Source organism: Aythya ferina (assembly GCF_964211825.1).
Source record: "Aythya ferina genome assembly, chromosome: 1".
NCBI classification, from domain to species: Eukaryota; Metazoa; Chordata; class Aves; order Anseriformes; family Anatidae; genus Aythya; species Aythya ferina.
Genome location: NC_140296.1, coordinates 115,183,450 through 115,205,700, shown reverse-complemented (window position 1 = coordinate 115,205,700; position 22,251 = coordinate 115,183,450). Strand labels below are relative to the sequence as shown.

Genomic DNA, 22,251 nt, shown 5'->3' with positions numbered 1-22,251 from the left:
AGAAATATGTTCTGGAGGCTTGTAAGTACCGGAATGACAGTGTTTGAGTATACTAAAATTTTAAGACAGCTGTGCTTTTCTTACCTGGTGTTTTGGATTCATTGGGGATAATGCATCGTACAAAGTGAGGGGCTGTAGATTTTAGGTTAGTCATCAGCTTATTCAAATTTTCCTGGAACAGACATGACAAAACACAATTAGCTTTAATGGTCTTGTGGAATTCCAATCGCTTATTTCTCTAGTTTGTTAGTTAAGTTTATTAAGGTCATCTACGTAGTTCCTAGTAAGATTATAAACTTAAAAATCATTAAAAAGAAATGATTTCAAATAAATCAAACTAGAAATTAACTTCTTTATAGGAATCCACATCAGTTTTAGCAAAATCTTAAGAAGATTTGTGTTTTACTTACAGCCCCAGAACTGTCAGATGCAACATGAATAGCCAGCAAGATGCAATATCATCCCGCAGAACATTTTTGCATTTTTTTCTCTTACACTATCTACAAGGCATACTCTTCATGTAATGGTACATGAAAATGGAAGATCCTCAATAAAACATGTTACATTGATGACTACCTTCATTAACACATCACTGATGTTAAACCCTGGTTTTTCATCAAATATTATGGTGACACTAACCATCAGGACTCTCTCTTCACACTGTACTGTCTGATGACAGTTTTCACACCATCCTGTTTAACCAGTGACTTCATACCTTCCGCTAGGAGTACTAAGTTCCTTTCACCTGAAGAGACTGATTTGAACTGCATTTTTGCCTAGTCACTTCACCCTTCCCATCTGTGCCTTGTAAAAGCTAGGCTTTTGTCCTCGTGGCCAAACATTTTCCCTTTATTAATCTTAGACATCTTTCAGGCAGGCAGCAACCTAGCTCAGAAGAAGCCAAGCATTCAGTGCCTGCCAGTGATCTCCAGGCTCTAGGGAAGGTGTTTTGTCTAGTATGCAGAAAATAGAGAAGATTAGAGGTGAAATATAATGTAATCAGGGCAGGCTGTTAAAGCTGAAAATTTCTCCTGTGCGAGTCAGGATGATAAATGAGACAACCTGAGCCAGCTCCTTCGCAGCTCCTTGTGCTCTGGAAAATGGGCCTCTATTATTGGACTATTAAATTGCTGTCTGCAAATACATCCTTCAGATATCTTTACATTTCTTCAGCTGGCAAGATATGTCTCTCTGTTTCCTGTGATTTCACTTCATGAGGAGTAACATCTAACAAAATAAAATACATGTCTAAGGGGAAACCCCTATCAACTTCCCCACCTGAAGCTAGCTTACATTACGTCTTCCTCAATATAACGCATAAAAAAAGCCAAAAAAAACACAACCAAACCAAAAACCCACAAGAAAACAAAAACACACTAATGGTAAATTACAAGCCCATTTTTTCCCCAGAGATGATCCTGATGTCAGCTTCCACCAGGAATGCATTCCAGTGAGGGAATTACACAGGAAAAAAGAGGTTATACTCCGCTCCTTTCAACAACTTTTGTTTTCTACAATTGCTCTTATCCTAGGATCCCATTAGAAGCAGTAACAAAGCAGGGAGTAGCAAATGACTTGTAATCAGTTCCAGTTCCAAAGACTTGCATGAAGCTACAAGCCATGAAATAAATGATACTTGCTAAAGTAGAATTAAAAATGATTTACCTCCTGCATGCTCAAATAAAAGAAAACATCACAGCCCCTCACACATACAGTTTTAATAACTTTGACAGGGTCAATAACCTAGGCTTGGAATCAAATTCTGATATCGGATTTCAGTTTCCTTTGTCCATTATAGTCATTAACATCCTTCTTCAAAGCATTGTCTCAACACTAACCATCAGGTGTGGTGATGTAAACAAACCTTGTGTAATGAGGACACAGTTTGAAAAGAAGCACCTTTCTTCCGTTTCTTTTCTCCACCCTGGTCAGCTAAGGAAAAAAGAAAAAAAGAGTAAAAATCACACCATGTATCTCAGTAAGGGGTGCAGGCTGTGGCACGGGAAACAGACAAACCATAGATGACTTGATGGCTGTGATCATTCAAATATTATACAAAAAAACCTTCTGAATGTCGAGTGTTATATATCACAAGTTTGCAGCTTACTGTCCACATTCAGGATTTTTGTCAAAGACCATTGCTTTCTGCATTGCATTTTCATTTCAGATCTGGACAGCATCACTTGTTACACAGAAAGTCCATAAATATGAATAAGGCAGAAAAAATAACTTTAACAACACAGAGTAGCTTGTATTTCACTAAAATGCCTAGGGTGAGATGACACAGAAAGAGAAAAAGCTAAAGAAAGAAATGCTTAGGCAGAATTTGTACTGCTCATTGTACTGTGCAGACCTGATTCTCATGTCAGCTAATGAGACACTGAACTCATGCAAGTTACATTTGGCCAGAATAAATAGAAATAAATATTTATTTTGTAATTTTAGATACAGTAGCTTGGCATCCCCTGAATTTTGCTTAAAGCTTCAGAGTTGAAATCTCTTGAAGAAATGATAATTTTTGACATGACCTTTATGAAGTTTCACAACTCATGAGCAAAGCATGACCCAAAAATATACAGAAATTTCTGAATTTCTACAGTTTGTAAATACTGGACCATTAGATCATTTCCAGGAGGTCTGACATTCTGTCACCTGACAACAGTCAATGTAAAAGGTGAGGTGAACAGTACAATCTGTTTGATGCAATTATTGAATCCTCTCCCCCTTCTGAAAGGGACACTGCTAAGACTGGAAGAGGCTAATCTGGGCAGGCTGTTCTTTTCTCCTGACACTGAAGAAAAGCAAGGTAGCATTCTGACAGACAGGACTATCCACAGGCAAGTAGGCAGCTAGTAACTTGCAAGAATTTGCTAATGGCATGATTTTTGTTATTTATATTCAGCTCCATCTCTTAACACATTATGAAGTCTGCATTCTGCTTGCTTTCTCAGCAAGTGTCTTATGATTCACGACAACATCTTCCACGGGAATGAGGTTACTAATAAGTAGGCTGTAAGTGATTGCAACTTCAGGACATAAGAACGACATCTTTGTAAAGAATGCCAGTTTATTTACTTAGCATCCTTTCTCTGGATGCTTGCTACTTGTCTTCTCTCAACTAAAACAGTTCTGTATAATGCATATAGCTTAAATGCATCCTCAGATGTACATTAGTCTATCAGTCTTTTCAAAAACAGACAAAAAGGAAAAAAGAAACCCACGTCAACAGCAGCAACCAGAAAGGAAGATGTATTTGTAAAATCTTCTGCTACTTTGGCAAAAGAGGAACAGTGTTCAGTCACATTCATTATCTTCTTGCCACTAATCCAACAAAATATTTCAAGATTCTCTCTTAAATATTGAACTTCTTATTTAATCCAGGATGGCTAGCAAGGAGGACTACAGCACAGGGAACAAGAGCTGTTCTTGTTGACAGGCATTTATGTACAAAATGTTTTGTGAAACACTTGCCTGCATAACTGAACACTTGCATGCTCAAACACCCACTGGAGTGTTCACAACACAGATTTTCTTGCCAAAATTGCTTAGAGGTATTATGCATTCAAACTAGCTGAGTTAATGGCCTACTTAGGATAACATGGCAGACTCCTACAGATGCTGTGTGCATCTAAATAACTAGTCACTGCCTCATTTAGCATTGAGTCGACTGCAATTTATAGTTGTTTCTTAAATTCATTTCCAAGCACACGCCCCAGAAATGAACAAAAACTCATGTGAGTTGATTCTGCTTACCACTGTCAGCACCAACGTAGCTTTCAAACAGGCTTGCCAGGAGTTTGTTGGATGATTTTTGGAAAATCCCTACTACGGTTTCATTAAGCGGGTCTTTGTTCTTCTCAAGCCATCCAATGATGTTGTAGGGAACCTACAGCAAGGTGTTGAAAACATAAACCAGAGGTTGCAAATGCTCTCCGTCAAAGTAGTCCCTTAAGGCTTGGCTCGAAGCTAATGACCTTTTGCAAAATGCTGTTCTCAGAGCAGGACCAGCCACCCAGTTTTTCCATCACTTTCCATCCAATTCTCTGCTTCTTAATTGCCCGACCTCTCTTCCTAACAATTACCATCTGAATCCCACACACTCTTTCCAAACTTGTTGGTCTCTATATCTTCTGAACTCCATGTGGCTGGCTGTAAATACACCACATGCCATCAGTGTCCCAGGAACCCTCCTTATAACAGCTGAACTATAAAACACACAGGTAATAATTTCACTTCACAACAGTATACTACGCTCAAATAATTAAGATTTTCTGACAGAAATGTAGTGATTGAAAAACTAACTCCTGGACTTTGCCACGTCTCTCTGTTTAGTGAAAAAATACATTCTGTTAATAGTACCATTTGGAAATGAAAATTCTCATTTTCTTTGCTGAATACATTAACATCTACAGATAAAGAGCAAGATGAGCATTACTTCTCATAATAAAAGCAAAGGCAGCTTACAGTTCAATCATACTTGAAAATAAACTCAAACCAGTACTAGGTAGGTTCCAGCTCTGCTGTACTGACACTTCTTATCAATGCTAGTTTGATAATAAAATATTTCTTATGTCCCTCTCAAATTCTTTCTGCCCATCTAGTCTGAAAATGCAGCTTTGAAATCGTGTATGTTTTGACTCAAGTGTCACAACATTGGATTGTATTCCTTTACCCCATCATCATCAGACCTGTTAACTAAACCTTCACAGCAAAATCAATGACACTTCCCTTTGGCTGTATTGACACACCGGTCCCAACATGAGTAATAAGTGATATAAAATCTGTTCTTTTAAACCTTCCTGAAGTTAGGCAGAGATTACTTAGTTCATTTGTACAGGAAAACAAGATGGAAAGTTAGATGCTGCTGCTATTTAACCACTAACCTGAATCTGATTACAGGACAAGTGAAAAAAATAAGGCTTATTTTTAGCAATACCACTGTTAGCCCTCCTCAGTTCACTTCCTTTATTTGTGTAGCCAAGAACCAGATGTCCTGAAGCCTGGTGGCATCTTATTGCGTTGCAATGTTTATGCAGAGAGAGCAGGCATTTGCTCTTAACTCCTTCCCATCTTCACCCTTCCCACCCTCCCTTCCTCACTGTGTGCTACAGTTTAATCCCCCCTCCACACATACACACCTGGAAGACCACTAATATAAGGTCTACTTGCAAACAGAGGAACTTACTGCACCAGCATAATGAAGAAGTTCAAAGTGAGCTTCATATTTCCTTTTCTTATCAGGCCTGGGCTTCTGCAAGTTAGGTGACTTGCCAAGATGATTGTCATAAAGTTTGGCTTTGAACGTCATATCTGTTGCTTTTGGGAACATGCATTCCTCTTCAAGGATTGACAGGATTCCCAATGGCTGTTGATTAAAAAGGTCACAGAATCATAGAATACTTTGGGTTATAAAGAACATTAGGGATCACCTAATTGCCATTGGCAGGGACACCTCCCACTAGACCAGGTTGCCCAAATCTCCACCCATCCTAGCCTCAAACGCTTCCAGAGATGGGGTATCCACAGCTTCGCTGGGCTACGTGTTCTAGTGCCTCATCACCCTCATAGTAAAGAATTTCTTCCTTATATCTAATCCAAATCTACCTTCTTTTAGTTTAAAGCCATTTCCCATTGTCCTATTACCACTCTGATAAAAATTCTGTCTCCAGATCTTTCTTGGAAAATGTTTAGTCTGCCTACAGCAGCTGTGCAGCCTTTAAGTTTGATCTGATGGAAGTTTAAGCTTGCAAAATTTCTTCCCATTCTGAGGATGAAATCTTTGACTATTCTGTTAAAATTGTAACCACACCTTTCGCTATTCAGTATGACACTTCTGCCTTAGGAGGCTTTCTGATGGCTTCCAGAAATTGTTTGGTTTAGACAATTGGACCAACTCACATTTTATTGCTCATCTTTCAGAACAAGATAGACTAACTTCCTAGGAGTTGACAGGACAGATTTGTTGTGAGATGAGGGTGAAATGCACAGACATCCTAACCCTGGAGAAGAAAGTGATCAAGTACAAGAGCACTTAATAATCTGGCTATTTCTGCTGTTCCAAGTGTCCTACTAATGCAAGACTCAAAATTTCATTTTTTCTCAGAGATCAGCAGGGTTAAATACTATGTCAGAAGAGATGGCATAAAGAGATATAGCAAGATTCAGCTGCCCTGACAAGGCTACATTATGTTCATGAGGAAGGGAAAAGGAAAGGCATATCCTATGCTGGGGAAGCTGTGGGAGGGAAGCATGGCTTCAGGCTAGGGAGAGCCTGAAGGACTTTGCACATGAACATGTAATGTAAGAAACAAGACATCATGGGGAGAGAGATGCTGACATTAAGCATATGTGGAACAAAGTAAACTGTTGAACAGTAGGAGAAAAGTGAAGTAAAAAACAAGTACAACTTGTGGCTGCTGTTGGCTCTTCAAGGCAAACTTACTGAAATAAAGTTAAATAGAAAGAAATGGCACAAATATTGATTTTTCTTTGATTCCATAATGCATATGGTGAGAAATCTGTCTTGCTGTTTATCCTGCTCTATTGACTGGGATTTGAGGGTAACTCCAAAGGAACATCATGAATTAAAACAATTCATTAAATATACCTTAGCACTCCTGTACGTACCTTCTCAATTAGATCGATACAAGCCTGCAGGTCCATGCCAAAATCAATGAATACCCACTCAATGCCTTCCTTTTTATATTCTTCTTGCTCCAGGACAAACATGTGATGATTGAAAAACTGTTGCAGTTTCTCATTAGTGTAATTGATGCAGAGTTGCTCAAAGCTGTTGAACTGCAGGAGTTAAAAGGAGATGCATTTGTACATAGTTCTCTATGTCATGGGTTTAGTGGAAAAGCAAGAGGGAAGCTATCTACATTTACAGCCTTCTAAACAGTAACAAGTTGAGAAACTACTGAGCATTACACTGAAGGCAAAGGAGGGGGAGTTCAATAGTAGGCTGCTGGCTGCCTTGCGTGCTGTTCTCTGGAGCGTGAGGATGCCCAGATTTGTTCAGGTCTCTCAGTTAGAATGCACACCAGTTTTCCTCAGCAGCATGCCATCCAAGTCCTCTAGAGCAGAGCCAGTGCAGTCTTTACTCTGCTTAATACAGAGAGCAAATCATAGCAGCATCAGCATTAAGCACATACCCTTAGGAATGGCTTCTGAGAAACAGAAGTTGTGAAATATTTTATGTTGCAGACATTTTTTATGGTGATAATAAAAAAAAAAAAATGAAGAAGTGCTGCATCATATAAAAGGCACTTTCTCTCAAAGAGAAAAAGTGGCTACAGTGGGCACACCATCCTAAAATTCAGCCCAAACAATATGAGATGTTGTCTCTGCAAAAGACCCTCTTCCTGCCCAGGAACTATGAGCATTTCCAGCTGTGTTGAATACTGAGCATTGTCTGCATCTATTCATGGCAAAACCTTGTAAAGTCATATATGCTGTTTGCTCTACAGCTTTCTTGCCTTTTGGCTTTGTGTCCATTTAGAAGAAAATACCCATCCCAAGAAGTATTGTTAAGTAACTTCTGTGTCCTTCCCCAGGTCCTCACACATGAATACTCACATCAAAGATTTCAAAGCCAGCAATGTCCAGCACTCCAATGAAGAACTGTCTGGGTAGCTTAGTGTCCAATGTCTTGTTGATACGGACCACCAGCCACTTGAACATTCGATCATACACTGCCTTGGATAAGGCCCCAACAGCATACAAAACCTAAAATACACATTTCAAAATGCCACTACATACAACAGAATTCACTGTGGAACACAAGAATTTCAGTACATTAGTCTTTTAAAATTCCTACTTACAGTTTAAATATCACAATTTTTCTTATAATCGCTGAGGTAATTACTAGTTAATACAACACACAGCTTCTTCCATTATCTATGCTGACTTTTCCTCAAACCATTGCTATACATATTTCAGTCACATATGTACAAACATGTACATAAAGTGTTAGTAAAGTTCCTCTTTGGAAAGAGCTGGATGGCAAGTAGCAAAAGGCTTCATCCCTTGTACCGCTGTGGAGTTCAGTACCACAAAGCTCAAAGGCCTGATGTTAGCCATGATAACCAGAACTGTAGGCACAGGGGATGTCTGTGCTTAAGCTACTCCTTGACGTTTGTTTCAAATTTTGAAGGATGCTATGTCACAAGCAGGATGTTGGAAAGGAAATGTCTGTGCCTTTTCTTTAGTGTACCAAGTGCATGACTACACTAGTAAGGTAGAGCTCTCTCCAACAGTTCTCCAGTTACTGAGCCTGTGCCATAGCCTGCCTTCAGACAACAATTTTCATTTTAACCACAATGCTGAAGTACCTTCTAGAATACTATACAGCCTGCAGCAGTGCTAACCCAAGGACATTTGTTTCCTAAATTAAAAGGTACCTTTACGTGGATATTGCCTTTAGCTGATTGAGGTCACACAGAATTTAGAATTACATGAATAATAAATGAATGTATAAATAATCCACAGATCATCTCCTCTAGGTAACTATTCTCATCCAGAATTAGATACCAAGTCCCATGTGCTTTTACTGCACCTCATTTCCTTGAGTGGCTGCTACTAACATGTTTGTAAAACAATCCCAAAGGCCACTATCCTCTTGTCAATCTTTTTACCAGTATCCTGCTCTTTCATCATCTATTCCCCCATGTTTGGGGATATAAAATGAGAACAGTTACTAGAGGATCCACTGTTCAAACAACACGCACGCACGTTAATATTGCTAGCAAAAGCCTCTCTGGGATGTTACAGAAGGCCCCAGGCTTGTGGAACAGGTATCCAAATACTGTGACAGTTTCTCCTTACCTGTTCAACACTTTGACCTTTAGTCACATACTCATTTCCAACTTTCACTCTAGGGTGCAATAAACCCTTAACCAAATCAGAGGAGTTGATTCCCATCAGGTAGGCAGCTTTGTCAGCACCTGATTGGGAGAAAACAAGGTTTTAGCTGGCTCTGAACTTCTACGTGAAAACATACCTAGCCAAGTTCTTAGTTCATCTACATACAAAGAGAAACTAGATAAAGAACTTTCTTTTAAAATTATTCATCTTGGGTGTGCTTATGCTCAGTTCTGTGGTGGAGAAGGTCAGCTAGAAACACACTTGACAAACTCTTCAGATATAAGAAGAGATTTTCAGAATGGATACAGGCAGTTGAAATAGTACTATTTCACGTGCTAGAGGAAGCAAAGAAGAAAGCCTGAGGAAATAAAATTTAAAGCTAAAGCAACAACTTTTTACAACCATTTTGTTCAAATGGTCAAAAAAAAGGGAGTTTCATTGTGTTGCTCTGACTGTGTCTATTCACTCTCTACTAAGTGAGGTTGCTTGGCAGTGTACGAATCACTGCTAGAAATGAAGTGCAGCACTCTTGGCTGAATAGCAGCTATACTGCACAAGATCAAATTAAACAGGCTCCACCTTCCTCAGCACAGGGTTTGATAATGTGCCAGACTTTTGAAGGTAAGGAGTAACATTAAATGTTTTTCTTACTTTCAGTGCCATCAGCCTCTGCCTGCTCTTCTCTGGGTCGTTGTTTGAATTTCATGTTTCCAAAGTGCATGATGGCTCCTGTGAGTTTGTAGGCACCAGACTTTTCATCTGGCACAAATCCCAAGATGTCCATGGCTTGCTGTGAAAAGCAAAAAAATGGGTATTTTATTGCTTGCCTCTTCAATATTAATGTCATTTTACAGCCCCACAATCTACCCTTGCACAGGAGGGTGTTATTAACCTGCCAAGGGGCATTATCTCAAAGCAGCCACTGGAACACCCTGATGACCCAGCAACGGCTGGGAAGCAAGGGAAGAGATCCCATTATTTAGTGTTTTATGTATCAAAATTATAAGAACATTGAGCCCATGGGCATTACATGGACCAGATTCAAAAGCACAATATTTTACCGGGCCTCATGATTCATGGTTTGAATACAATTGAGACCCATTCCAGTTTCCATTTTATTCTAGCAGTTTCAGTGACAGAAGTTTGGCTCCTGGCCAGCACCTTTCCTCCTCACATGCACCTAATCAATGAGGCAAAAAGTTAAATCAATACAGGCTTACATCTGTTGCCATCAATTCTTCTCCATCATCCAAGTTGTCCACTGTAACTACTCCTTGTGAGCAGAAGTGGTAGTCATATGGATTGGTGGAGACCAGTAACATATCTGTAAAAGAATTGCCAAGGTCAAAATCCATTCCAATCCAAATTCCATCCATTCAGGAAATCCACCCAAAAATGGAGACTGAAGGGATCAAATCTGACATACATTTGTCTTTACACAAATGTGTAAAATGTGTTTCAAGTGCAGGGCAGCAACCAACTCTTTCATTTTACTGTTCCAGTCTGAAGACCAAGATTTAGAGAAAGAGTAAATAAAAATAATACGAGTAAATAAAAATATAAAAATAATAAGAGTAAATAAAAATAATATGAATAATATGCACACACTTCTATTAAACATGTTTTGCATTATACTGAGGTCATCATTTCCTATATAGCCCTATTTTCTGCTTTGCATGGCTGTAGGGGGTAAGAACACTATTTAGTTACAGGGAAAAAATATTTGAGTAGGATTCAAGATAGGGACAACTGGGATGGTTCCCTCTTTTATGACAGACCTGAAAAAAATGAGTTTCAGGATTCTTTGGAAAAGTCTCTTGTATCTTAATGAACAAAAGCCTAAACACAGCTTTTTATTTCTCTCCTCTTTCCTTTCTCCTCACATCAAAAGTCAAAATTACAGAGTTATTTTCTAGAAAGCTAGAAGGCTTCAATACTTCATGGAGAGTCCTACTTCCTTGAATTCACAGGAAGTTTCACCTGGATTCAGCAGACCAAGCTTTGACCAAGCTAGATGTCAATGTTTTATTTACACACACGCACACAGAATAGCCTGAGTTGGAAGGGACCCACAAGGATCATCAGGTCCAACTCCTGGCTCCACACAGGACCACCCCAAAATCAGAGTTTGCGTCTCAAAGCAAACAAAGGAGGCCTCATGAGGCCTCCCCTCAGCCTGCTCTTCTTGGGTCTGAACAAACCAAGGGCCCTCAGACACTCCTCATACTGTCTTGCCCTCTAGACCTTTCACTGTCTTTGTAACCTTCCTTTGGAAGCTAATAATTTTATGTCCTTGTAATGTTGTGGCTCCCAAAACCGCACACAGTACTCGAGGTGAGGTCTCACCAGTACAGAGTAGAGCAGAAGTACATATCTAAGTGTGTGTGTAAATATATATATATATTTTTTTTTTTTGTCTGTTATTATGTATATATAAAGTCATATTCTCTATGTCTACACGTTACTTTGCTATGTAATCACTATCTTATGCGATCACTTATAAATATACACATAATACATATATTTATCTATATTTAGAGAACTATGTATTGATGTACAAAGATGTACATTTCTTGTCTACAAAGCAAAGCCACCATTGGTTTCAGACTCTTTAAGAGCCTGTAAACATGCCCCTCCTGGCCAGAAAGGTGAATGCTGTTTGTGGAATATACAGACAGTTTATGAGAAGGACCATATTTTCCCAGCACAGGGATTCACAGAGGAATCTCAGTCCAATGCTTCCTTGAAATCTTTCCCATAATTGTCATTAGACCACATAAAAGTTAAGAGGGTTAGGGACTTGACCACACACTGTCAGGATAAGACTTCAAAACAGATTATGATTGCTACAGCTTAACGGGAGTTCAGCATAGCAACAGAGTGACTCTTCAATGTGTTTTATAGAATATGTTTCTTAGAGCACAAATAAAAGTCAGCTAGCCACATCACTTTAATGATTAGTGAAGGCTCTATTTAAAGCATTAGGATATAGGAGCAAGGAGACCTCATCTGCTCTCTGCTCTTCTCCAGCAGTCTAGGGGACTGCCTTCAGCCAGGGGAAACTTGACAGGGGAGATCGCCAAGCAGCCGTGCATATTCTCCTTTTCTATGAGTTGTGCTAGGATACTATGCCCATTTGGGACAGGAAGAGGGAAATAGTTTTTCTTCATGGATATATAAGCAAATCTCCTCACACACACACAGAAAAAAAAAAATCATTATCAAAGTTTTATTGCCATAAATGCTTTTAAAGGCATAGATTTTTTCCAGATGTTTTGAGAGCTTGAATTACACAGATTCAACATGATGGTTTTTGGCTTTATAATGCTACATTTTAGAAGTCACATCCAAACCTAATTCCTTTATTCTAATACCTAAAATCACATCACTTTATTGGGTACTTGCATCAGTGAAAGAGACTTTCTGAACACATCTTTGCTCCCTACCCCCCTCTTTAGCTGCTTCAGAGAAAGGCTGGTTCTTAAAGGTTGTGTATCCATTAAACACTTACCTAGTAACTCTGGTTTCTTTCCTGACAGGATTTGGTAGAAGATGTGATAGTCTCTTTCACCTGGTTGCTGGAAAATCACTCGGGATTTCTCCAGTAAATCTGGTTTCACAAAAAAAAATTCAGTGAGTAAGGTTCTCCAAGTTTTCAGATGAGGAATTGTACTTTTAATTACTTTAAAAAGAAAAAAAAAAAAAAAAAAAAAAAAAGAAATTGCTGCTTACAAATCTCAATATCAGCAGATGACAGTTTGCCTGTGGTTCCAAAGTGGATTCGGATAAATTTACCCTAAACCCCAGAGAAAAATATTCTAATTAGTGCATACAGTATACAGAGAGGAAAACTTGAAGGCGATCATTTGGTTCAAAGAATCAGTTTATGCTAACTACTTGGCTTTGCACAGGCTCATTTTCAATGAGAAATACCAAACAATGATATAACAGTTTCCTAAGCAGCCTGAGTCTGTATCTACAGCTCTTTAATCAGCTTGTGGGGAAAGGATAACTGTGTACTATTATACCAGGCTGAGATATGGGAAAGCATGTGGCTTCCAGTTTCATATTACAGCTTTACAGGAATGTGGGACTCAAAGTAATAATCCAATAAACCTGAACATGAGACACAGATGTCTGCGTCCATGCATGTGTGTGTAGTGACTCCCTCTCATTTGTAGTCCTGACTTATAATTTACAGGTCTAATGAAAACAGAGAGAGAGGCCCAAGCTCATGACAGAACTAAGAAACAAGAGAAACAAGCAGGGACAGCTTATTGAGACAAAAAAAAAAAAAAAAAAAAAAAAAAAAAAAAAAAAAAGTAGATAGTGTTGGTCAAAAGCAGAACTGCTCTCTATATGGGTCTGCAGAAGAAGATGCGGGAGGGAGCAGGGATTGTGGTACATCTCTGACACTTCATGATCAAGTAGAGGTATTGTAGAGAGGGTGGATGACTTGGGCTGGTGGAAAACGGTAGGACAATAAGGCTATGCAGCAGAAGCAGTCTTGGGGAGAATTTGCCATTGCTGTTTAAAATTACGTGATGTGAAGGGCTTCAAAAAGTGAGGCTTTTCTTGGTTCCTTCTCATGGAATTGTTTAAACAACTATTCAAGGTGGATCAATCTCTCTTTTTTCCTCATTAACCCCTCCAATAGTTTTTCCTAGACAGATCCTACTTTGTTATTCCTTCCTTGTGAAGAAGCCCAACCATTTTAGTGGACAAAATGAGAAGCAATTTATGAAATAATTATTACAGAGATGTTACCAAGTGGCATTGTTAATGACGATATTATTATGCTGCATTACAGACTTACAAAACGTGACGAGTTGTCATTTCTCAGGGTTTTGGCATTTCCAAAAGCTTCTAGGGCTGGGTTTGCTTGAATGATTTGGTCCTCCAAGGTTCCCTAGAAATCAAGGTTGCAGTACTATTGAGAAACCTACAGGCCACAAACTCATACGGTAACTCTAACTCAGGCATGCGTTCACTCATAGAGAGAAGCCTCCCAAGGAAAACAGCTTAGCTCCACCCGAGGGGTGGCACAGCATGGAGTGGTGTAACAGCAGAATTGACAGCCAACTAGGAATGCTTAAAATGCCTCAAATGTTCAGTGGCTCTCTGCTGTTTTGCTTTGTAGATTTGATAATTTATGCCATCTGCATGCAGATGAAATCACCATATCTTTCCATGTACTGAGAAGTCGCTGGGGACATCCAAGTGCATGTGTGTAGGAGAGGGGCTACTGAAGACAGTGACAAGCACTGCAGTGAAATGCATTAATTTTTAAAGCACTCAGAGCTTTTAGTGTCTAGAATTTTTGGAAACAAGAAAAGCGTTAACCACCACTTGCACAAACTTCAGTTTGTTAAAGAAAACTACAACTGCCTTGGCTTTGGGGAACACTTCAATAGGGGAACCACGCAAAGCAAGATGCTGAGGTTCATGAAATGGAATGACAGAGCTGAGTGCCGTCTTCACATGGAAAAGGTAAAAAAAAAAAAAAAAAAAAAAAAAAAAAAAAAAAAAAAAAAAACCAAAGCTGAATACTTACCCCAGTTTTGGTAGCTGGTTGCTGTCAAAAGACAGAAAAAAAAAGTGAGTACTTACTAAAAGGACATCACAGGATCACAGGATATAAACATTAGCAAGGTTAGACATCTAGTTGGGGCCCACATACTAGCAGGAATTTCTGAAATCTTATTTTGCATTCACCACACATCACAAAATAGCCAAGTGCTGCTCCTACCCAGCTCATTATTTTAACTCCCTACTCCAAGCATATGCCTGGTTTTACTCCAGAGGTGTTCCAGAAGGAACCACAAGATTAACAAACCAAACAGAGAAAACAGGCAAGTACCAAATGGTAAGGATAAAAGAATGTAAATGCAAACAGGAAAGTTTTAGACAATCAGATTGTGCTGCACGTGAATTCTTGGATTATTAGAAACAAGGGCTGAAATGTTGAAGATAAAATGTGACCTCAGCTGAGAAGTTACATGGACAAAGTCTTCCAGCTGCAATATCTGTTATTTGCACATTTTTTTTCATGCCAGATTTCTGATGCCATTATGAGCATCAATGTCATTGCACATACAAGGCTGACTCTGGACCACTCAGTCATTTCCTAAGAGAACTTTGCAGACTTCAGATGAATGCATATTATATTTTGGGAACATGAGGTGAGCAAACAGAATCTGAGGCTGGCTGAAGTCTTAGCTTTATACATAAAGGACATAGGAATCAATTTGCCACAAAAGAGCGTTGAACCGTGAAGTGCAATGAAGTGTAGTGAATAAACTCATAGCAACACAGAATAAAAAGCAACATGAATGCAGTATTCACTGTAACCTTAGCACTTAAAAGCAGAATAGCACTTAACCAAAAGGAAATATAGAGAAGTTGATTTAAAAACCTTTTGTCAAAACATTCCTATTTTAGAGGACAAAAAGGCTTTTCAACAAAACAGACATTTTGATCAAAGCTATGCTTTTGAAGACTGTTTTCCATGTGAAAAGAAATCTTTTTTTTTTTTTTTTAATCTTCATGATCTTCCCAGCATTTGACCAGTTTTAACACATTAAGAAACATTTAACACGTGACAACTAAAACTCTTAGAAAAAAATATCAGCAACCAGCAGTAGTTCAGAAACAGGAGGGGTTTTGCTGCTCTGCCTGCAGCATGGCAAATTTGGAAGAGCACTGCCTTCCTACCTTCAGGACTACATGGTTTCAGTAATGCCATTTAGATGCATCAATAACTTTTCCCAACAATTTCTTATCTTAACCATGCCCATTGAGGTCTAGCACATAGTCCAGCACTCAGGATGCAGACTTGAAATGTTGTGCACAACAAATATCTTGGAAGCTTGAAATGAAAGAGCTGCTGGCAGACTTACGTTCTTTTTACCAGGTTCACCCAAGGCTGCCACTGTGGCAAAGTACTGGATGACACGTTTTGTGTTGACAGTCTTGCCAGCTCCGGATTCTCCGCTAGGGGAAGAAGGAAGGTAACATTAGAGTCGCCCAATCAGCTCTAACCCATTCTTTTGCCCGCCCATCCTGTCAGCTCCATGCCCTGCACAGGCTATTCTTACAGTCACTGACTGATTTCTGCAGCCTGTTTTTGGGTCATTCCAAGGAAAATCATGTCATATTAACTGAATGACGAGCTGAATGCCTACAACAACAGCAACTATTTCTTCATGTGACTGCATTCAGAAATCTAATGCAAACCCACACTACTTTGAGTTTCCTTTAAGTCTTAATAGAAAGGTTTATTAAAAATGTCCAGACTCAGGATCCAACTCTATACAGCTAATGAGTTAAAAAGCGTACATGAGAACTGCAGTATTTTGCCAGCATCATCCAGCAGAATATGTGAACTGTGTAGAGAGAGACCTAGCTCTCCACCTTTCATGCTTGACAGTAAATGTGCCTCCTCTTTTCTTGGTCATATTCCTTCCTGTGGATGAGTCTATTCAACATTCTTGACTATGTTTTGTAACAAGAACAACATTTTGAAGAAAATCTTCTGTGTCCGGAGAGGGCAGACACAGCAAGGACAACCCTGGAAGAAGCTTCTCTAACTGCCTGTTGAGTTGTTTTCATGCCTACTTGGAAAGGACACCAAATGCAGATCAGAAACGGGCCAGCCTCCATCAAACTCTCAGCTATTCCTTTCCAATGGGGCTCAAGGCAGCCATCAGGTGGCTAAATTGCCAATTATTTCACTTGGATCAAGTTCCAGGCAATATAGCTGAGCTTTTAAGGGTCAACTTGTATTTCAATGGGATTTTCAAGGAGACTTTTCAATAGTCTTTTTCTTTTTTTTCCCTTTGAAGTTTTTTTCTGCAGCAAAAGAGTCTTGAATCAGCCAAAAGAGAAGCACTTACGTGATCAGCATAGACTGATTCTCCCGATCTGTGGAGGAGGAAAAAAAAAAAAGAATTGAAGCAAACTTAGTTGGCTGTAGAAATTGCTTGTTATCATTTCAAATCAGAACCAACTATTCTAGAACCAGTCCTGAATGGACAGGAGAGAAACACAGGAAGTAGCAGTGGAAAGGTAAAAATAAGCATTATTAGTCCAACCTCCAGCATTGCCAGTTTTTCCTGTACCCTGAAGCCTCCTCTCATGTTTTGTTCAAGTCAGTACTAAAGACCTGCAAGTCATGCACATTCCCCTACGTCTAGGAAACAAACAACAAAAATAAAGTAATTTGCTGTCAGCAAAATGTTGCTTTACTTACTCCCGTGTAGGTCTCTGCTCATGTCTGACTCCTCTGCCCTGCATTATTGCACCAACCTGAGCAATTCTACTACTTGTTCTTGGGCCATTCATCACTGTATGTATGTACGCTTTTTTGGTGAGCCATGCTGCTGAAATCAAGTTTTATAGTTTCCCTACTGTTAACGGCCTGAGCAGAAGTAAACATTTATAAGAACGTTTTGCAATCAATATATTATTAAACTAGTTCAGCAAATGCTAACTAGAAGCAGATTCTAGGAACCACTGGGCCTGAATCCCTCTTTTCTGTTTTAATTCCAGACATCCTGATGAGATACATATTGGGCAGCGTGGCTATATTTCACTCTCATCTGATAAAAGAGCATCTTTCTGCAGACACGTCTCTGCCCCAGCACCTTTTGTCCCCTTGCAGCAATGGTGCTTGCCATTTTATGAAAACCAGGCGACAGCAGCGTGTGACCACACCAAGTCTCTCTGGGATTTATCCTGCAGCCTCACAGGACCCGGTGTAAGCACATCACTGCTGCCCTCTGCTGACAAACTCTTTTTCCAGTGATTGGAGGGCTTGGGCGAGATTCTATAGAAAAATAGCAGAGCTTGCTGCTGCACAGTAGGCGCTCAGACCCCACGTGCAGTCAGCGCGTTGCTGATCCACAGCAGGTTCTTGCCAACAATGTGCACGCAGCATCCTCCATAGCTGCCCTTCATTAACTTCTGAATGTTTGCATCTGATGAGCATCTGAATGAGCTGTTACCAGAACTAGCACAGGGACAGGCAGGGCAAAAAACACAATAATTAAAAAAAAATTACTGATGCAGACTCCCAAGCCCCTGTTGCTTGTTGAGTATCTGCACATTTGGTGCACACTGCAAATACTCTCACAAATGGCCATCTGGTATCAATCATGTCTGCTAAATAAAGCAAAACTAAATTTAAAAGCAAGGAGCGCCACTTACTACGCAGCATGTCGTGGTATGCGTTATCAGCGATGGAGAAGATGTGAGGAGGAGCCTCTGAGCGCCTCTTGCCTTTGTAGGCAGCGACAACCTCCGGCTTATAGACAGGCAACCATTTGTAGGGGTTTATAGTCACGCAGAATAAGCCTGAGTAGGTCTAGAGGGAAACACAAGACAAGGGTGGAAAAAAAAACTTTCAAGGAATAAGAAAGAAAACCTGAGTTAACCCAGCAGGAACTCATGTTGCCAGCTTTTGATCTGACTTTGAATTCTGGTCAAAATTGTAGCCTTTGATCTGAATTCCTAGAGCTACTGGTTTGCTACTGGACTTCCCATTAGCTATCAATGGTACCAATATGACAGATATTAAGCAGTTTTCCAAAGGGGGAAAATTATTTTCAAGATGACAGCCAGAGAGAAACAGCCCCTCCAGATGAACAGAGGAGCAGCAAGGAGACCTCTGTCTGATTTTCTGCCTGGCCACCCATTAAAAGCTGTTTCCTCTTGAAAACAATGATTATGAAAAGGAGAAAAAAAAAAAAAAAAAGTCAGAGCTTTTCTGTTTGAACTCTGTTCTTAGGAAGAGAAATCTGGGAGAAAAAATCTCCCATTACTAACTTGATGTGAACACCCTGGGGCAAATTTCAGTTGGATGTTCAAAGAGAAAATAACTTTGTCATACTATTCCCCAAAGCTTTTTCAGCTTTAGGAGAAATGTAGTTGGCAAATAAATAAATAAATAAAATCTACCTTCATAGTCACTCCGTGGGCTCTCTTTATCAATTAGCTGGGGCCTGACGGTTCTGAGGAAGAATGAGTTTCAGGTTGTAACACTGGGGGATTAGCATTAGCTGATAACTTTTCAGGTACTTAGTCTGGGTCAACGCAGAAAACTTTTCAGAACCCAGATATTATATGGGCACAAGCACTACGTTCATATAGATTAATGAGTTCAATGAGATAATGATTGCAGGTGTCTTTCCCTAAAATAGGATTAGGACCTGCTCCAGAATGGCCTTGGCATGAGTCTTCAGTACTAATTATCTAAGCAGAAAAACAACCAAACAAACAAGCTGTAAATGGATTAAGCAAGATGATGAAATTTCATTTTCTAACTATAATGATCTACAAGACTATAAGCTATGTTTTACGCTGTACATGTTTATACAGGGGTTATTAAATAAATACAGAAGCTATATAACAATCAGAATTTAAATTGGATTCACTCCTCTGATGTAAACCGAAAACCTGAATAAGGATTGGCTAGAAAAATCTATCGATTCTCCTGACTGACTTCAGACACAATTGGATGTAGCAAGCTGAGGGCAAAAGTTTGGCCTCATGAAACTAGATGCCACTGAAACTTATTCTGGCGATAACAGAAATTATGTTAATGATGTTACAGGGAAGATACAGAGCAAGGAAAAAGGCCAGAGCAAAACAAGACAGATGTCAACACTGAAAATGAAGCGAATAAAATTACTGAACTAAAGATAGAACGGCTTCTAGTTAAAACAAGTTATATGTGTGCTCTAAAAGCTTGAGGCATTGTTTCTTAACAAGGAAATCTCCATAGCTGGTAATGACATGGATTAGCATTAGAAGTGGAAAAATAAACTAGGTCTTCCCAAGGTCTTGACTGCTGAAAATATGTCCCACGACACCTCTTTCCTAGACAAGCAAGGAAAAACAGAGATAGACACAATCTTATTCACTTTTGTCTGTATTCAGTCAAAATTACTGCAAGGAACTTTCCTTTTTCCTACTGAAAAAAATGAGTGAGACCCTCAGTTTTATAACATATCCAAGTTGTAAACTGAATATGAAGATCACATGCTCGAATATCACAGCATTTGAAATGCGTATTTCCAGAGAGACAAAGTAGTGACCCTTACATAAATCATCCAGTTGCTGTAGCGCTTCCTCAGGTTGTACAACACAGATGCCTCATTCAGATGGGTCAGCATAGCCATGTCCTCAATCATGTCAAATTTGGGAGGGTTCATGGACTGCACGTCGTCTTCTTTTATAGTCATGGTCTGCAAAGACAGACAGAGTACAGCACCACTGGAAGACACTGAGATTTTCTATCACTTTGCACACCTTAGAGGAGAACATGTTTTTCCCTGTAGAGGGAGATTCTTTGGCTCAACGTCGTCTATGTATGTGATGCCATTTATTTTCACAGACACTGAAAGAATGAGGGAAGCCTGAGATGGAACAAATAAGAAGAGTGGTGGTGTGGCTGTGGAGCCATGGGAATTCACTGTCAGCATAGGGTTTTACCTCCCACCTCCTTATTTCTCCCTCTGGGGTCCAAACCTGGACTGGTTGGCCGCATACCTCTGTTCACAGTGCTGTGCACATACTGATGCTCCTTCAGGCACCAGCAAATTCCTATTTTTCCCTTGGTTGTTTCTCATTTGCCATCAGTTACCGAGGCTTCTTGTTCACAGCCTATTTCATGGATGATATGAACCAGGCAGCAGAGCTTAAACTGAGCCAGGTATGTTCTGGGACTTGCTGCTCAGCCCTCATTCATCATGGGTCATACAAAAATGCTATCATACCCGTCCATCTGTTGTCTCGACGGTCACTTTGCCACCACTGGTTTCTGTAATTTCAGCTTCAACATAAGCTTTCTTTTCATCGGGAACCCAACATTTCTTCTTCCCTGTGAAATTAAGGAGACAGAGGGTTCACAGTCTCGAGTCAAATAACAACGCCGAGTCCTACTAAGTGAGATTGCTAGGGTTAGTTAAACCCCTGGGATCACAGCAGATCGGCAGTGCTGCGGGAGCTGAGTGCCAAAACAGAAGGTTCAGAGCTTCCAAATGTTGTCTCTCCTTTGAAACTACCACTTGGCTTCCCTAGATCCTCCCAGCACAAGGTGTCATAATATTTCACGAACACTGGCGAAGCCTCAGCCTTCACGGGAAATCCACAGTCATCATCACCAGCGTGCAGATGGAGGAACTGAGATCCAAGCCCAAATGAAACCATTTGCTAAAAAGCCACAGAGTATTGCTATCTGAATGAGGAATTCAGCCCATATTATTTGCCTGCCAGCTATCAGATTTAACCTTGTTCCTGCACACTCCTTTGAAGTCTGTCTTGAAAAACAGTAATATTAATAACTCACACTGAGTTATGTATGCTGCTTCTTAGAAGTTTGGATTAGCCATGCTGGACTTCAGATGACTTGTTTTAGCAACTACTCTGAACAGCATACAGCTGTGGTTATTTGTGATCTTACTCTTACTACTACACCTCAGAGCTCACAAAACCATTTCATGAAAAATAACTTATGGAAAGTTAAAACCTAGCACTGGGCTGTCAATAAAGCATACAAATCAAGCAGAGGTACACGTACAACAGGGACATTTAGTCAGGTCACAGAATTTCTTACATTACAGCAACATCAGCGTGCAACATTTTTCTCCCAAATGGACAAAGCAGCAATCTCTCTTTTAGCAGTGCAGTGCAAGTATGTCTTGCTTCTAAATCTAGCTAATTACTTAGTATGAGTTGATAGATTGCTTCCCTTCAGCACTGCCTTAGGGCTCTCTGTAGCTTTGCAAGATAGAGAAGATTATTCAAACTTGGTTGAACCAGCCATCTCATCAGCAGCAGCAGCAACAGGGGTTTGCATCCTGCTTTGCTCTGCACTCCCCCAGCTACATTATGGATGTAACCCTTACTGGGTTAACAGGCCAACACCAGCATAAAAAAATGGTGCTGCAACTCACCATCGAAGGCCACAGTTTGTGCCATCATCAGCTCCTTCTCGCTCTTTCGTAGGAAGGGAGCAGCCTCCCCGAATTCCGACATGTCCATCATCTTGGCAAGGTTTCAAGGTGTCACAGCTCAAGGAGGAGAAAGGCAGGGAACCGCTCTAACAAAAAGGAGGAAAAAGTTGCATTTCTTGGACCATGTGATGCAATATGAAACACTCAGCAGAACGCGGCAGGTGGCTGATTAAAGTGACGACTAATTTGAAACAGAAATATCTAATGGAGATTTTGGGCTTTACTGAACCCTTCGCTAAACCCTTGCCTGTCTCAGTTTATTTAAAGCCAGACAGATCCTTTGTGGTTCAAAACCCCGACACAGGTCACAGTTATCTCCATGGGAGAATGCAGTCTCCTCTTTATAGCATGAATGGTGCTTAGGAACAGC

At 39.9% G+C, this 22,251-nt stretch overlaps 1 protein-coding gene across 1 annotated transcript in view; it reads right to left on the bottom strand.

Annotated features, from left to right (window-relative positions):
- The window catches only part of LOC311444995 (myosin-7-like), a 45,903-nt gene extending 23,936 nt beyond the window's left edge, over window positions 1-21,967 (bottom strand). Inside the window, exons 1-19 of the mRNA XM_084536558.1 lie at window positions 21,822-21,967; window positions 20,643-20,746; window positions 19,968-20,111; window positions 18,073-18,229; window positions 16,761-16,788; window positions 15,765-15,858; window positions 14,420-14,440; window positions 13,682-13,774; window positions 12,598-12,661; window positions 12,377-12,475; window positions 10,086-10,189; window positions 9,517-9,655; window positions 8,827-8,945; window positions 7,579-7,728; window positions 6,628-6,798; window positions 5,186-5,365; window positions 3,754-3,886; window positions 1,865-1,932; window positions 85-172 (exon numbers count right to left, since the gene is read on the bottom strand). Coding sequence (XP_084392684.1) covers window positions 85-172; window positions 1,865-1,932; window positions 3,754-3,886; window positions 5,186-5,365; window positions 6,628-6,798; window positions 7,579-7,728; window positions 8,827-8,945; window positions 9,517-9,655; window positions 10,086-10,189; window positions 12,377-12,475; window positions 12,598-12,661; window positions 13,682-13,774; window positions 14,420-14,440; window positions 15,765-15,858; window positions 16,761-16,788; window positions 18,073-18,229; window positions 19,968-20,111; window positions 20,643-20,746; window positions 21,822-21,912 — 2,047 coding nt within the window. The 5' untranslated portion in view covers window positions 21,913-21,967. The remainder of the gene's footprint in view (window positions 1-84; window positions 173-1,864; window positions 1,933-3,753; window positions 3,887-5,185; window positions 5,366-6,627; window positions 6,799-7,578; window positions 7,729-8,826; window positions 8,946-9,516; window positions 9,656-10,085; window positions 10,190-12,376; window positions 12,476-12,597; window positions 12,662-13,681; window positions 13,775-14,419; window positions 14,441-15,764; window positions 15,859-16,760; window positions 16,789-18,072; window positions 18,230-19,967; window positions 20,112-20,642; window positions 20,747-21,821) is intronic.
- Window positions 21,968-22,251: the final 284 nt, after the last annotated feature.